A 13,245-nucleotide genomic window follows, 5' to 3' on the forward strand; every position below is an offset into this window, starting at 1 on the left:
AGTTAGTTCGATTAAACTTAGCGTCGGAGATGAGTGTCGTATCTTTCCAAAGAATACCAAACCTGTTGCTCCTATGTGAAAATTTAAATATTCGGCAATGCTAATAACCAAAAACTGTTCTTCGCGATAAGGCGGTAATATTTTAACTCCGGTTAGTGATTGGTTTGCCGAGTTTCAAACATGGGATTAGCATTAACCAAGGATTCGTCAACCATGGAGCAGGAGACCGATAGGGCCGAAAGTGTGATTTCCTCTAAATTACATGGCAGGCAAGCCAGTATTAGACAGAGTACAATACGTACAAAATCTAAACAGGCTATGCCAGAACCAAACGAATTAGAGAGACGGTTCACTAAAGTCCTGGTAAGATTTTTGTTTCCGCCAAGTTTTGCTCGATCTTTATGCATAAAGATTCGTTTATACGCAGATGTTTTCGTTTATTGAACCTAAATCGCACAAAAAGGATTTCGCTAACATTCAGACGTTTATGGTCGCTAATTACAAAAAAAGTTTTTATGTTTATAAACTACCTTTCATTATTTTACTTTTAGTTCCAAAATGTAAATTATTTATCTCACCGCGTATTAAATTTAGTTTAGGTTAGGGTCGTTTACATGTAACTAAATCTCAAACTATTAGGTACCGCTACCTAACATGTCAGATACTAACAACCAAAACTTATTGAGAGTTTTGTTTGATTTTCAACATTGTTTTGGCTCTTTCACAGGAGAGCTTTTCAAGAAGGGAGGATAAACTTACCTGTACTCAACATTTCAAATTTTAGATTCATTATAGGTATCCGAATTCTGCCAGATCTTAGATTACAATAATTATTCTCGTAATTACTCTAAAGGACAAATTGTGTCAATTCGTTTTTCAGTACTGTTTTTCTTCTGAACATCTGAGCATGGTAGTATTTTTTATTTTTTAATTATTTTCTATCCGATGAAATAGTTAATTTTTTATTACTTATTAGTTTATTACCTATTGTTTACGTAAATCACAAAAAACAAATTATCACGATAACAAAGATTGATAAGTCATAATACTTGACCCTTCATTTGTTAAATTTGGCACCACCTAGTGTAAAGGAAAATATCTGTATTTAGTTATAGTATATGTTCATAGCAATTATTGTACCGACGTTGTAATCAACAAACAAGCATCGAGAATAATGAATAATAATTGAATGCTGTATTAGTTTAAAGCTCTATTGCATTTAGCTAAATTGTTTGAGCTAAATCTCAAGAACATTATATATACATGACCTTTTGACCTGAAATTCTTTCATTAGGAAATTGAGGTTGAAGATAAATTTAACATAATTGAAGTTTATCCTAAATATTCAGCTCAATATTCAGAATAGGTAGATACTTACCTGGCAAATAATAAAAATGTAAAAAGTTTTTTTTATAACAAAACATTTCATGTAACTAATAAATGCAAGAATAAATGTTTTTCTTGATGTTTTCAACATTTTCATGCACTGAATATGTGCATTTTCGTATGCATCTTTTATAATGCAGGAACTTCATTTCTGTAATTCCAAATCCAAATTAGTGTTAAAAGTTTTTTTCTTATTAAAACCCGGGTTAAAAGCTACTTATTTATAATTCGACACCCCATTTAGAGAATTTAGTGTGAGAATTGTAAATTCATAAGTTGTAGAGTTTGTTCTGGATTACCAGGCCTTTCTGTCACATTGTGACCGTAAATATAAAACTGATCCTCAAACACACATACTTTTTGCTTCCATTCAAGTTACCAAAGTTTTGAGTTGTCGCTCCTTATTTTGTAACTAATTTAAAGCGCAGCTAACTCTTTGCAGCGAGCTTTCCAGTTTTCTGATTGGAATTATTGTTGGTAATATGGACGATGGAGAAATTTATAAAGGGCACCAGTTTATGTTGACATGAAGTCTTCAAGAACTGGAAAATACATAGCACCTAGTGCACTCGCGATTATTATTACTGCGTCATTGGTGCACACAAACGACATATATAAACAACCACCACAAGCAAAAATTTCGCAATATTCGTTTTTCGGAAACGAAGTTTAATATTATGCAGCCAAAAGTGCAACCATTGAATGTCAACTAAACATTTGGTGGTTGGCAAGGAAAAGTCTCCGAGGGCCCAGAGGAGTCTCTGCTGACCCGCACTTGTCAGCTCATTTAAAAAGGGAATTCCGCTTGGAATAAGGTTATTTGAGTCTATAGGTCCTTCTTGGGTAACTTGGTAGATATAACGTTTGATAATTGAACTTAAATGTTGAAAACATTGTTTTGATTGATACTTAGACGTGAACGTAAAAGCTACTTTGGAGCAATGGCGTTTTAAATAGGTACTTAAAAGTAGGCATATTTTTAGCTTATATACGTCAAGACATCGAACCGGTGCTCGTTGTCCCGCGCGGTCGATAACCAACCCACAACATCGACTCGACTAGTTCCAGAGATGTTGCGGATAAATTATAAAACAGGCTTGCGGAATTAAAAAAAGGGAAAAAAGTGCGAACAGAAATGCGATTACATGTATGGTGACGTCGGAATGCGAATAAATACCGTGATGAGTACAAAAGGATTTTAGGCGACTTCGATAGAATCTATTGGTATATACCCGATTCATTATTCACCAGTGTAAGCATACCACTCATACTACGGCGTCGGCCAACAACATTGTATATAAAAATTAGAAAATTTCACAGCGCTTACTCACGATCACCATCAGTTGAAAAGTTTATTTCAAGCAGAAATGTCGAAATTGTCCGAGAACGAAGAAAATTTCTTAGGGCTACATATATCTTCACTACCCACTCACTTTATTGACGATTCTACGATGTTCCTTTGTCTCTTTTTCTACGGTCATATACTATTTTTAACGTACTGGGTACTTTTATTTTGAATTTAAACAATTACAGCACACATTCCCTGCTTTTGTGCCAAACGATCATTATACTTTGCAGACTTAATCTTCCTCGTCGCCATCCATAGACTCGACAACTTTTTGTTTACGAAAAATACAATAAAGGCAGGCAGTTAGAAAATGTAGGTAGCGCCCACTACAAATAAATGCTAACTTAAAAACAAATTCAAATTTCTCATGTCAAATAGTAAATAATGTGAACTTTTTAACAATATGCTGCAGCTATTTTCGTAAAGCAAAATAAAAATTCAATATTTTTATAAATGATTTATTTTATTTAATATAGTGGTAATCCTGGCTGTTCTGACAAACAAAATTATGTAATTATAAGTTGTGAATCAATATCATCATTTTATATTCATTTCAACCAAACCAAACTTAACACTTCATTACAGTTTTGAACTCGTTTTTAAAGTAACTTCCATTACCAAGTTAATTGCTGTACAAACGGAGCTTTGGTTCAAAAAATAAATAAAATTATCTCCAGTCCAAATATTTTCTAAGAGTGCTATATTATCCAAAGATTGTCTGAAAGAACGTCCGAAGAAGCGAAAAGTGAACAAAGTGGTTTCTTTGAAATGGGGCCTCTTTTTAACCACAATATTAGGCGTGATAATTCTGGTAATAATTCGTTTGAAGTTGACTTTATTTTGAATTATTACGGTGGGCGGAAACTGCAGTCCAGGCTAGACGGGGCGCGGCAGCTTAGAAAGGTAGTTGACACGAAAGGTATGGGGAAAACAATGGAAACAGGCGAGCGTCTCACTTGTTGCTCGTGGGGCTGCTTTATACGGAGTAATTTTATTACGACGCAACTTTTAGAAACAATTTATTTTGTGCCATTAATTGGTCATTTACTAATAGTTACTAAATCGTAATGGCAGCAACCGTTTTAGTAATAATGTGTTAGATCGAGCGTCTCCCTCAATCAAAACTAACTAATCAAAACTAACTAACCAAAACTAATTTGAAAAGTTAAAAATTAATACATATTTTTTATAAGAATAAGTTAAGCGACCTTTTTTTTTCGAAGTTTAGACGGAGGTTGTACCTACCCGTCATGCAGTGCTATCTGAGTGAGCGAAGAGCTTATGTTGTGTTATTTCTTCCCTGTGATTGCTGATAGGATGATCCCAACAGTTTATTCGTCAAACTAAAGAGCATAAAACCATTGTCGTGTTTCTGATAACTCTGCATTTAATAATTTAAAACACAAATTACCCTTCCATGAATAAATATTTTACATTATTGTTGTTTTAAAAACTACTAAAATTCGTTTTGCTCATCACATTATATGAAAAGCATTTTGCCTTTCCAAATCAATCTAAAATGACGATTATCATTGCAGCAAGTGAAGTGTTCTGCAAGGCCTGTTTATTATTGGATATTGGATCAAAGAACTTAGGGACAAAAGGATTGCTGATATTTTTAAACATTTTATTGTTATATATTCTGGATGTTTGTATTTTCTTGGACAACAACCTAATTTTGACTAGAACGCATTGTATGTTAAGGCATTTTTTAGTACGTCGCAACTTTCTAGATCGTAACCCATAAAGTCTTAATGTTTCTGCATTATTTTTAATGTTATCCTAAAAAGTGGCGTTTGCGGGTCTACACATATCAATCGATTTGTCCGGCTTTCTCCGAATGAAAGCCTATAACAAAGGTTTTTTGTAATTGATTATTATTATTATTAATTAATAAATACAAGGTGGTCAAAAATTCACAACCCTATAGCCTCACAACTTGAGTATGTATATTAAATCGAGTATTAATATACATCCAGGTGTGGAGACTGTTAATCGACAGCACACTTTGGAAACGTCGAATCAAACTCAAGTTAATTATACTTAGGTTGTACATTAACAAATAAATCCTTTGTTAGCGTTTAGGTGGGTTGTAATCCATATTAACTGTTTGATTTAGCAAATATTTAACGGTATCAGCAGACGGTCGAACGAAATGCAAACCGTACACATTATGCGCAAATATAACAATTCCCCCAATCGATAAGTATAGCGGAGGGTCAGCCACCATTCAGCGTTGTGAAATGCATTAGCGCGATGCATCGACATGAGCCTCGTTGACCCAACAGCTTTTAAAAGAGTGGATAAAATTTTGGACTATGGTAACGATTAATTATTATGAATGCAATTTTTACAACTCACCAGCTCTAATATAATAAAACAAATCACTCATACTCGAAGAGCGCTGGTGTCACAAAACTAAAGATTCTATGAACATTTATTACGTATCCATTACAATCTTACAAATACACACACATTGATCATTTAATCAATAAACCCAAAGGTATCGAACAAAAACATAATATATTGCAACATCAAATAGAATGAGAGAAATTTAATACAATGACACTTAAATGGGATTTGCATTGTCCGAAGAATTACCTATAGCCCAGGGACAGGTCACTCCTTAATTTGCACTGCAATTAGAGGATTTTACAATAACTACAATTAAATTATATTTATTATATTTGAATATTTTTTTACCAAAAATTAGAAGGAATTCCGAGAAATGGATCATATTTTATTGGAGGTGTCCGTCCGTTGGTTGGTGTGTTTATAGTACTTTTTGGGAATGTTTAAATGATACCAATTATTTGTTCAGATAAAACAATAAATGTAGCCCATTTAATAACATAATAGTGACTCGGCATCTTCACTACCTGATATATAACAAATTCAAATACTACCTTTGTTTTAAGTCGACAAAATCTTCGGCCAATATCGTTGTTGGAAAATGGCCTGAAGAAAATTAAGTAGCACTACACCAGTGTTTCTAAGGACAATATGTATCAATGTTCTGGGATGATTTTAGTATAAAATATCATCAGTTGATTCACATTGTAAACTGAACATCTTTACAAAATATAGAATAAAACAAACAAATCTTAAAGATATTTAAATATACTTGAGAACAATATTTTGGTAACGTCTACCGTACCCATTCATCGAGATCGATCTAGATATACCTGTCTTCTATTTTTGTTTTAATAGTAATATTTTTTTAGAATTCGAGAAATAATTACTTTTAAAAAAAGTTTGATATTTGCATCAGTAAATATCGTAGAACATACGTTTTATTTTATTTAGACCTTGAGTTACATCAAATATATATATATATATATATATATATATATATATATATATATATATATATATATATATATATATATATATATACACTGAAGGAAAAATGATTATATATATATATATATATATATATATATATATATATATATATATATATATATATATATATATATATATATATATATATATATATATATATATATATATATATATATATATATATATATATATATATATATATACACTGAAGGAAAAATGATTATATATATATATATATATATATATATATATATATATATATATATATATATATATATATATATATATATATATATATATATATATATAATCATTTTTCCTTCAGTGTATATATATATATATATATATATATATATATATATATATATATATATATATATATATATAAATAAATACAAATGAAAAAAGATTTTAATAATAAAGATAAGGTATAAAGGTTAAGCTATAAAATAAAGGCCGTAAGAATGATGGTAGGACATCTAGGCCTAATTAAATGGCGTAACCGAGCTACATCAAGGAGCCACTATCGAAGCTGTAGAGTCTAATCAGGGAGACCAACCAATATAAAGCTATATAGTATGGAGAGAGTTACAATAGATCGTTTGGGTCGCGGTCTGGCCTATTGATAACTCTCTCAAATCTCGAATAATTGGGTAACAACGATTCAAGTTTTAGAATGATCATCAGCATTGCATGTTTTAATATTATCTAGTTGTTCCATAAAATGTCCAGATTTTTTAACAGGTGAATTCTGACCTTGATATTAAGAAGATTTCAGAAGATTTTTCGTGGAGGTTACATACAATGCAAAATACAGTATTTATGGGTCTCGGGTTGGGTTTATATGAAAGTCTAAGTTAAACTAAAACTAGGGATGTACATTTTAAGGTTTGCTTAGAGGGCTGACGATTTTATTAAACATTGCGATTTATTTCCTTCTTTTTGAACTTCTTTTTTTTTCTTTTTTGAACTTTTTGAAGTTCCGTAGAAGTATGGTAAAATCGGTGCAACGCCTTTGGTTATACAATGAGGTTTCGGTTCCTCGAGCCGGATGTGCGGTACGAGATCGCAGGAAGCGTATACAATGAATGGCGACGGTTTGTTTTCATATCGCGTAGTTAATTACGAACCATTGCTCGGCTATTTATAGTCATTCTTTTATTTTGTTGTTTTTCGTTTGGATTTACGTGATTCATGTCTAAAGTGTGATTAACGCTGACCGGCGAGCCGAAAGAAATATGTTCACAAAGTGACGAGATTTGGCCGAAAATTGTAGGCGTCGACTACGGATTGTGACAAAGGTTTATTTTAAGCCGAAGTTGGAAACTGGAATGAGTAAAGTTTCACTGAATTTAGAAAGAGATTTGGAACCACGTTAATCTGTTTTTTAATCTAGTGCGTGAGGCTGGGTTGGTTCGCATGCTTGTGACAATAGAATAGATTTGATTCAGATATTTTATATATTCTATTTTTTTATTATAGACTCATTAATACAGTTGTTCAACACAATTCAATTAATAATGATGCAATGAAACGGCAGTTTACTTGGTAACTTAATCTCACTAATTGTCGAAATGTATAAGTAACCTATAGCCAAGATCTAGAACAACCTCCATAAAAAAAAGGCCAGGTACTGCAGTTTAACAAGTCCAGAAAGTTATACCTTGACAATATTTTGAAATCTACTTTTGAGTATGACTGCAATTTTTATAATTCTTATGGACAAAAATGTAAATGTGTTTTCTCCTCGGTTGTCTCATTACAATTAACCCACCTTCCTATGTATCTTTTGCTGTTTCTAACATCCAATATTCGCCGTTTTTGTTGCTGTGTCGGAAACATCCTTTTTAATCTTATTACTGTGCTTGGCCCTAAAATCTGTTGCTTTTCTCCTTTCCTAATTCTTTGATACAGTGATACTTCCTCGGATACTTCAAAAAGCAAATTTGTGTGTCTAGCTTAAAATTGATGTTGATCAATAAGAGCAAATAAAAGAAATGTGATAGTCCTAGCTATTTTCGAATTCGAATGTGTGTGCCATCCTCCTTGTCCGTGATCGTGAAAAGCGAATACATCTTAACAATATTAAACGCACTAAAATAGCCGATATTATGCGAAGTTAGAGACACAGAAATTGGTTATTTTTAAGATAGCCTATATTTAGGTTTTTCCCCTTGTCGTTCTAGCACAAGGGGAGAAGTGATTTAGGGTTTTTATATGTATTTTTTCGGCGATGTGTACTTTTCATTTACATTTTTTCAAATACATAAATCTACCATCTACCTACTATTACCCGCGAAAACAATACTTCGCTTTCACCTTATAAAACTATTATAAAAACAATGGTTTTATTTAGGTTGAGACGATGGTTTGTATAATAAAATAGTAAATAAATTATTATTTCAAAATACGAAGTAATTTATAGAGGTACTTAGCAGCATATGCGCAAACTCTGATATACATTTTACCAGCTAAGGCCTGGTGTATCATTGCACGGTTAGTTATGGCTAGCAAATGATTAAATGATAGCCTCTAGTCACTAGCTTACCCATTAACCATCAGCTAATTGAACTAACCACACACTGATAAACCGAGTCTAAATGCGACGCTAAACTTGATTTCGGGATAAACTAGCAGTTTTTCCAGGTGATATTTAAACCACAATTCCTTTAATTACTTATGATTCCTTGGAATTCTTTGCGGAATTCCTTCGCAATGGACATAATTCCGCTCTCATTTAACTCCAGCAATAAGAGATTTTCAGAAACTCCGGGAAAAGTACATTTTCCACATTTCGAAAAAGACGAAGTTTTACACCTACTGCGCCCAATTATTCTTGATTGATAAAATCAAAAAAACCTACTCGAGTGTTCTAATAATATAAGCTCCAAACGTTGTAATGTCATTTTGCAATCGTTGCGTTTAATTGCAATTAAAATACCGGTTTATCGTTGACTCACTTGATTCTCTCGTTTTTAATAACTATTTTGGTCTTGGGAAATTGTGAATCACACTGTTTGACATGTACATTTGTTACTTTTACAATTTCTTTTATTCTATAACTGTTTTCATTTTCAGGCTTCTATGGACCTGCCGCCGGACAAGGCTAAACTTCTGAAAAGTTATGATTCCGAGAAAAAATGGGACATTATCTGTGATCAGGTACGTGCCGACAAAGTTTACAAAATTTATTTTGTTCTGCCAGCTTTAGTATTTTTTTATATCCTTTAAGGTTATAAATTTCTTTATACTCGTGTCACTATTTTTGCTGTGTTAGTATTTTTATGTCATCGAAAGCAAAATAGACCTGGAATTTATATGAACTGTCGAAATATATTATGAAAAAATATATTAACTTAGAGCGAAAGAAAATGCGATTCACGTCAAATCACCATGAAATCACCCCGTTACTCAGTGGTAAGGATAGCTTTCAAAAATGTGTCTGATTATCTGAACTCCAATATATAACATATTAATAAGAATGTGGAATTGCCTTGCCCTGCATACATACAAGAGGTTGTCTTTCGTAATTATTCAGAAAGAATTAAACAGAATTTATCGTTCAAAAAAACATAGTGCATCCTAATGATGAGATCCCCTCTACCTGCCGTGCAGTGTTAATAACTGGGTCGTTCCACACTGTGCCATTATTATTTAGCAACGATTGTTGCTTAATATTACGGTACGCTATGTGGGCGTTTTAAATGCTGTTCTGTGTTTAAACGACGCTATTAATGGGATTTGTATCAATTAACTAGGATTTTCATAATTAACCGTGGTTGATGTGTATTTCTCAAAGTATGAACAAACAGGGATCATTATATTATACATACCAAGTGGTTTTAGAGAATTATATATTATCTATTATTAAATTGATTTTAAATTATAGGGTTGAAATATTACAAGGAAATTTGATTTATTGCTAATATAGTGATGCACTATTGAAGCGTGACAAACTGTCGCTTAGTTTAAGTGACAACATCAAATTTTCCTAAGAATAAGATTTTGTGGAAAATCCTAAACATGCTATTGAATTTTTTGAACCTGGCCCATAGCATTGATGTACCAATAAGGTTTAGGTACTAGAAATCTTATCAAAGGTACGATCTAGCTAAACTCCAAAAATAGATTCAATGGATAAAATTGACTATATTTTTCGAAGGCAATTTAAATTACTTAAGGTTTCTAGGACTGTTTTCTGCTAAAGAAAAAAAGCCATAGCATGGATGTCACTTGAGTTTTTATCAACTCTCTCCTATAAGTTATGGTGATATTATTTATTATCGATGTTATTTCTTACGAAGTCTTTGTGCAATATACATAATGCTATAATATCATGGTATTGAAGAATTGTGAAAGTTTTTATCTTGTCGTGGCACATCTCACATTTGAAAAACTGACTTATGCAAAATTCACAAGTTTCATTAAAATTGTCACATAAATACCAAAATTAAACGAAAAAAAAATCGAAATTTTTAATTTTTTCTTATAACTTGACATTTTACTTTTGGTATAGGTGAATTTTTTACTCGACCTTTTGCTTTTGGGATGCTTCCATAAAAATTGTAAAAAATATCTGTTTAATAGTTTGCAAGGAAAAAGAAAAATGCAATATTTCAACAACCATACAGTGTCAATGAATAAATCTTGCTGAAAAGTAGAAAATATCAGGCTTACTTATAGCTTCGATAGATTGTTATCATTGCACATATAAATAAGGCAATTAAAAAACAACCCGTAGGTAACTAAAATATACCTGTATCTTGAAAATTTATTTAAGTATAAAAAAATGAAAGTGTGGTAACGAAAACTTACTATAGTTAGCTCGATAGTTATGAATATATTTTTTTAAATGCTTTTTTGTAGAGTTGATAACCTGAAACTGACATTGTAAGTAGGTAACAGCGATGCCAGTAATTATTATGTTAAACTCGATAACTAACATATTCATTTGCCTTGAAATTCGAACCGATGCATGCAATGCGTTTACCATAGATAAAGTTACTCGACGAGAGTGAATATTTATATCTCAAGAATTTCGTCCCCAAAACTATTTTACAGGTTATTTAAAATTTCTCTTTCCCGACGAGGTAACATTTAATAAAAGTGGGTGTGGTTATCAACAATTTGCATTATTATTCAACAGAAAACCCGCGATTACTCAAAAATATATATATTCATCAAAACCATTGGTCACCGATTGTCGGAAATCATTCAACGATAATCGACGAAGATATTTTTTTTGTAATGTAAGCTCTTTTAACTTTTTTAAAATTTAATTATTTATTATTTATTTAATTATGCGGTGCATATTTAATTAGATGCTCGCTGACTCACCTAATGTCAACATTAGTTTGGGTTAGTGTAAGTTATATTTTGAAATTGTTATTTTTAAAAGGATTATGTTTCTTTACGCTTCAGTTTTTGATGGAGCTAACCGTTTAATATTTTTTTAAGAAATCATTCATAATCGTCCAGGGCACGTCATGCTTCAATCGCTTGACGGTTGTGTGAGTAAACTGGTTGAAACATGTGGTACACATTTGCTGTATTTCTCACATCCATGTGGACAAACTTCAATTCCTTTACTTTAAATTTCGCAGTACCAGCGTCAAAAATATTTGACATCAGATTGCGCATGAATCGCATGCAAATGATGCAAATCAAATCACTATGGGTAAATTATTGTCGGTAAGATGCATGATAACGAAAAACGCTTAAAATATGAGGCTACTATTCGATGCAAAGTAATAAAACCATATTTTTCTGGTTTGTGAAAAACCTTATTATTTTACGTGCTTTCGGTCATGTAGTATTACCAAAAATGTGGAATAATCCCGTGAAATTTGTTACAGAAATTTCTTACTGCTTTATAGTGTGCTGTGGATATAATATAATTATAATATAATAATAACGTAGCGGTGACAATGTAGGCCAAAAAATACTGCGGTTTTTTGTAGTTATATAGTTTTATAAAAAAAAAGCAAAATTTATTGAATTTTAAGAAAATAGTACAATGGGCTTACAATTTTGTTTTCGCTCATTTTTGAGCTTTTATTTATATTATAAAAAAAAGATAATAATCCACCAAAGCTTTCAATTTAATATTACTGTTAGGCTTTCTAATATAAGCTAATGTTTTTCTCTTTCTTCAATAGAAGTCACCGACCGCTGCTTATAGTATTGAAATTCGAAATTGAAAATTAACATTTATATTTTAGTCATTTAAGAGCAGAAAAGACGTCAAAGATCTGTAAAGTAATCTACTGGTATCATTGTTGCTATTGATAATGAGTAATAAGAAGCTTCGGTTTCGTTGAAAATTTGCTAATTTGAATTTGAATGAATATTAGGCAATTGCTTTTTTCAATATACCACGAAAGGCAGAATTTATTTCTTTGCAGCAAATACATTTCGATAAAACCTCGTAAAAGATTTTCAGTGGACGGAAAGTATATTTTTCTACTCCCGTCTGTAAAACGCCTAATTACACACCGATCTAGCGTGCGGGAAGCGTCACTTTACGACGTCAGTTTCGTTTCCCATGGATCCGAGCTACTTCGGACATTGCGGGGATTTTACCTCACGGGTTTGGGAGCAATCGGATGTTTTCGGAGATATTTCCAACGCTTTGAATTTTGACGTTTGTCAATTCTGACGGCCATGTCAGTGAATGTATTCGTGTTGTTTTGCGAAAATGTACCCAAAAACTAACGGTCGTAGAAAAAGTATAGTATGCAACACGTTCGGTAAACTTTTTAAGTCACTCGTTTGACTCGTGAGTCAAATGCCGTTTACCGCACTTGTTGCGTAATGTACTATGGCAGATCAATATGAAGTTTTGCCTATATGTCAAACTGTATATTATATACATATACTTTAATAATACAAAATAGATACTTTACTATGCCGCCTGATATTAATAGAACGTAAAGATAAAAGTTAACGACTTGAATTTCGATAAAGGGGTCATATCGACACTGTAATTTATAACCGATTTACTTCAGAATTGTGTAAATCTGTTTGTCTCCCTTCTCTTGCCTGCAATTTTCTATAGAACTGTTTGTTTAGTATTTCAGTCGGTATTCACTTGTGTTTCATGAAGACTTTAACATCGGGTACTAATCATTGTTTTTGTTGTAAAAATTATGTTCACGTAATAACAA

The 13,245-nt window shown here is 31.9% G+C and overlaps 1 protein-coding gene across 6 annotated transcripts in view; it reads left to right on the forward strand.

The window, feature by feature from the left end:
• Positions 1 to 13,245, forward strand: part of LOC132704066 (formin-like protein) — a 36,651-nt gene continuing 23,406 nt past the window's right edge. For all 6 annotated transcript variants that reach the window (XR_009619218.1, XR_009619219.1, XM_060673737.1 and 3 more), the window contains exons 1-2: positions 1 to 363; positions 9,158 to 9,241. Coding sequence is in view for 4 of the 6 variants with exons in the window: in XM_060673737.1 (XP_060529720.1) it covers positions 181 to 363; positions 9,158 to 9,241 (267 nt within the window). In the remaining 2 variants the exon portion in view is untranslated. The remainder of the gene's footprint in view (positions 364 to 9,157; positions 9,242 to 13,245) is intronic.

The sequence above is a fragment of the Cylas formicarius genome, unplaced genomic scaffold, assembly GCF_029955315.1.
Source record: "Cylas formicarius isolate icCylForm1 unplaced genomic scaffold, icCylForm1.1 PGA_scaffold_6__28_contigs__length_40554024, whole genome shotgun sequence".
NCBI lineage: Eukaryota > Metazoa > Arthropoda > Insecta > Coleoptera > Brentidae > Cylas > Cylas formicarius.